The sequence below is a fragment of the Cibotium barometz genome, chromosome 50 (assembly GCF_041138505.1).
Source record: "Cibotium barometz isolate CiBa-2024 chromosome 50, ASM4113850v1, whole genome shotgun sequence".
Taxonomy (NCBI): domain Eukaryota; kingdom Viridiplantae; phylum Streptophyta; class Polypodiopsida; order Cyatheales; family Cibotiaceae; genus Cibotium; species Cibotium barometz.
Genome location: NC_141095.1, coordinates 18,015,284 through 18,019,023, shown reverse-complemented (window position 1 = coordinate 18,019,023; position 3,740 = coordinate 18,015,284). Strand labels below are relative to the sequence as shown.

The following is a 3,740-nucleotide window of genomic DNA, read 5'->3' as shown; positions in this document are numbered from 1 at the left end:
TTTGATTGGGTCATACGGTCTTTGGATGATTCTAGTCTGGCTCTTCTCAATCTGCATAGGGATACAAAGCCCTACTCCACTTGAGGACGAAGGTGTGACTTGTTCGACTATAAGAGTTTTGTAGGAGACTCCCTAAATATGTAGTGCACATGTTGTACCGCCATAAATGTAGAGACGCGATAAAGGGAAACTAGCATGTTTTTTATTATCGTATGAGGAGTTACATATATAGATCGTGCATGATGTTGCATGACACATTTGAGATCTACCGGGTGGCAACAACCGTTCACACTCACAGGCGGACATTCCTACATTCCCCCCATTTTCTCAAATGGAAAATCAAGAGGATTTAGGAGTTTGCTAATGCATATGCATGAGATGAAATGTGGAATGCATGAAAACATTTTTCCCGGCAATTTTTAGTAAAGTGTTGTGCTTCACCCTAGTTGCATCCTAAGCTACGTGCTATAATTGATTACATCATGATATTAACATTTAGCCGGATCTATTAGAGATTTAATAGTTTGATAGAGAAATACAACAATCTTTTTCTTCTTCACTTTTGCTTGTGGGCGTCGGGCCTTCATTGATTACTTCTTCGTATATTTTCACATTGATCTATACCCCAGGTGTTTCGCATTCTGGTTCATAGATCCAAGATGGTATGTAACCTTCGACAGAATAGTTCTATTATTATTATGTACCTATAAAGTTCGCACTCATATGTTGATTTTTAGAGCTTTTCAAAGATCAACGGCATTCCAAATTGGGGCTGTATGGTGAAGACAGTGGTGGGGGCATGGCGGTAGTTACGGGAGACGCAGAAACTGTAACGTTGCAAGATGGAGGAAAGCACCACTTTGGCCTCGAGCATGGCAAATGTCTGCCCTATGCAGCTGCGTGGCCCCATGGAGAATGGCATAAAAGCCCCAGCCACTGCACTTGCCTTGGCAACACCCCCCCCAAACCTCTCAGGACGAAACTCGTTAGCATCCGGACCCCAATACCGCTGGTCATGGTGCCAAGCAAGTATTGGTACTACCAACGTCGTCCCTGCTGGGACTTCGAGCTTCATATCAGTGCCTGCTTTCCTAAACATGGCCACTACTGGAGGGTACAATCTCAGTGCCTCATTCAGCACCATACCTGCCTGCAAGCAAAGACGCTTTGTTAGCCATTACATTCTCAGTTTTTCTTGTTTTTCAAGCCACGGTCAACTAGGCTGATCATCTGATCATCTGCCACTTACCAATTTCAGATGGTTTACCGACTCGGCTGTCGGTAGCTCTGTTGTCCCGCACACCGCATGCACCTCCTCCCTAACACGCTCTTGCCATTCCGGACTGCTTGCAAGCAGTAGAAATGTCCAAGTCAGCAACGTTGATGTCGTCTCATGCCCTGCAAAGAAGAAGGTCTTGCACTCATCAATGATTTCACCGATCCCCATACTCAGGTTCTTCTGGTTTCCCTGGAGCTCTCCCTTGTTAGCAGCCATCATCAGGCCAAGCAAATCGTTGCCATACATGTCTCCACGACCAATATCAGAGGACTCTAGGCGCTTTTCAATGAGTTGGCCAAGGACCTTGGCAATTCTATTGCGGAGCTTCCAGCGGTACCGATTTCGCGCAGTTGGGAGAAATCTGCCTCAAAGAAAGGTCAAAAAGCATATGTTTAGAACATTCTGGACATTGAGAACTGGAAAGCCATTAATTCTGCTCTCAGCTTCTCACCTTGATCCAGGGATATATACAGTGCGATTGACCTCGTCTAAGAGGATCTGCTGCTCATGCTGCATTTCAAACACTTGCTTGCCTTCTGTGAAGCTGCTCCCAAATGCAGTGTGAGCAATAATATCAGCTGTCAGAGCTCTAAAGTCTGCATGAACATTAATAATCTCTTCTTTCTCCACTCGGGCTTCCCATTTTTCCATCATTGCAACCGTACACCCGGCCATCGTAGGAGCCATGGACTGGTGTACATGATCCCAACCATGATGTTAGGCCCAATAAACCCTTGCATGAAAAGGTATTCACAATGTTGCACTCCAGTCACCCTCAAAACACAAGTAATATAAATCAGATAATTTCATTTCATATGTAATGTCACATGCTATGTGTCATATATAATGGCATATGTTATGTGTCCCATGCTATGGAAAATGTTATGTGTCACATATCATGGCAGACGACATGAATCTTATCGCCATCACAGAACTTACTGCATATATTAGAAGTTGAGGCTACCTTCAGCTTCTCAAGAAAGAAGGCTGGGTTCATGATGCGCCGATGTTGAGCCCACTTCTCGCCCTCCAAAGCCGTCAGCCCATTTCCCCCCAAGTCTCTAGTATCAGGCCTTGCACGATTCTTCTGATAATGCCCAAATTTGTTGGACAATATTTCCTTGGCCTGGTCAGGTTCTGTTAGGATGAGTCGAGCTTGAGAACCAAACCAATGCACAAAGAGCTCACCTGTCATGATAGCAAACCAGCAACAATAAGAAAACTGTGTATGTGCATGTGTGTGTGTGTGTGTGTAGAGGCTAGAGCTGAGGGGTGTGTGGATTATAGGAACATTGAGCTATGGACACAACTTTGGACTGTCAAACATCCCCCTATTTCATGAGGTCTTGAAGCGATGAGATTCCTATCCATATCTAACATTGTGGACTTGTAATAATTGGAAGTTATTCAGTGAACAATATCAATCAGTAGATGGGGGTTGGACTGAGTGAGCCCCCAGTGATGGTGAGCAATGATGAAGCCATATAACAAGCCAGAAAGCCGTCAATAAACAAGCAAATGAGGAGAAGCAACCAACTGAGAGTAAACCCTACAAGGTCAAGGAGCAAAAGAAGAAGAAACAAGGAAGTCAAGAGGGTAGCCATTCTCAAGGATGACCAGGAACTAGAGGAAAAAAATGACAAGATGAGACTCTCCACCCATTGTTAAGATGGTTGCATGCCCTATTTACGAGTTGGGCAGGGTGACAACCGAGAGTAATATCTATCTGATCAAGTGAAAAGAAAAAGAAGCTTACCGTATGTTTTGGGCCAGTTGTAGTAGTGGGGCAGGATGCGGGGGGCGATGTCATGGGAGAGATGAGGCATGGGGAGGGAGCGGGCATCGTTGCACATGGCCACAATCTCTGGGAGGTTGCCATACAGGAAGCGGCCGGGCATGCATTTCACCCCCTGCGCTTCAAACACCCGCCTGATGCGCCGAGGCCGCCACCACATGCCTACCACCACGCTCGTCCACAGCGTGTAAACAAGGGGGGCGCCCAGCACCACCAGCAGCGAAATCACTACATCTCGGTAACAGATCTCGGGCAGCGCAAATCCCATCGTCGTCTCCGCAAGCGTGGGTTCAGAGCGCTCTCTCTCTCGCTCTGTCCACAAGCTGGGTTTTCCTTCTCTCTTCTCTGTGTTATCGTGTGTGTGTGTGTGGGGAATGCGCGCGCGCTAGTCTTATAGAGCTGCAAACTATCAGTATCCGAGGTCGTCACCCGTGCTGTCATCCTGCTCAATATGTCAAAGAAGATGTCGGACATTTTCACTCAAACTCTTGTTGCCTTCTTGGCCGCTTCCTCTCACTTGGCCATAGGACCCACACATGCTCACTTCTTGCATTTAGAGGGAGACTTATTAACATTATAATGACCCACGAAATATCGTTGGGCCAGTGTCAAAAATAAACTTTAAGGATGACTTTCAAGCCCAACCAGTTTTTATTGAAAAAATGC

At 46.0% G+C, this 3,740-nt stretch overlaps 1 protein-coding gene across 1 annotated transcript; it reads right to left on the bottom strand.

The window, feature by feature from the left end:
- Positions 1–201: 201 nt before the first annotated feature.
- Positions 202–3,527, bottom strand: LOC147609885 (cytochrome P450 734A1-like). The gene is made up of 5 exons (XM_086787182.1): positions 3,036–3,527; positions 2,244–2,467; positions 1,731–1,969; positions 1,250–1,640; positions 202–1,150 (listed from the first exon to the last, which is right to left on the bottom strand). The coding sequence occupies exons 1-5, from the start codon at positions 3,340–3,342 to the stop codon at positions 734–736; spliced, it is 1,578 nt and encodes a 525-aa protein (XP_086643308.1). The 5' UTR covers positions 3,343–3,527; the 3' UTR covers positions 202–733.
- Between the last annotated feature and the right edge of the window lie 213 nt (positions 3,528–3,740).

Coding starts and splice junctions, on each gene's coding strand:
- LOC147609885 (XM_086787182.1), bottom strand. CDS start 3,342: ATGGGATTTGCGCTGCCCGAGATCTGTTACCGAGATGTAGTGATTTCG. Junction 2,468..3,035: donor CAACTGGCCCAAAACATACG/GTAAGCTTCTTT, acceptor CTATCATGACAG/GTGAGCTCTTTGTGCATTGG. Junction 1,151..1,249: donor CGGTAAACCATCTGAAATTG/GTAAGTGGCAGA, acceptor CTTTGCTTGCAG/GCAGGTATGGTGCTGAATGA.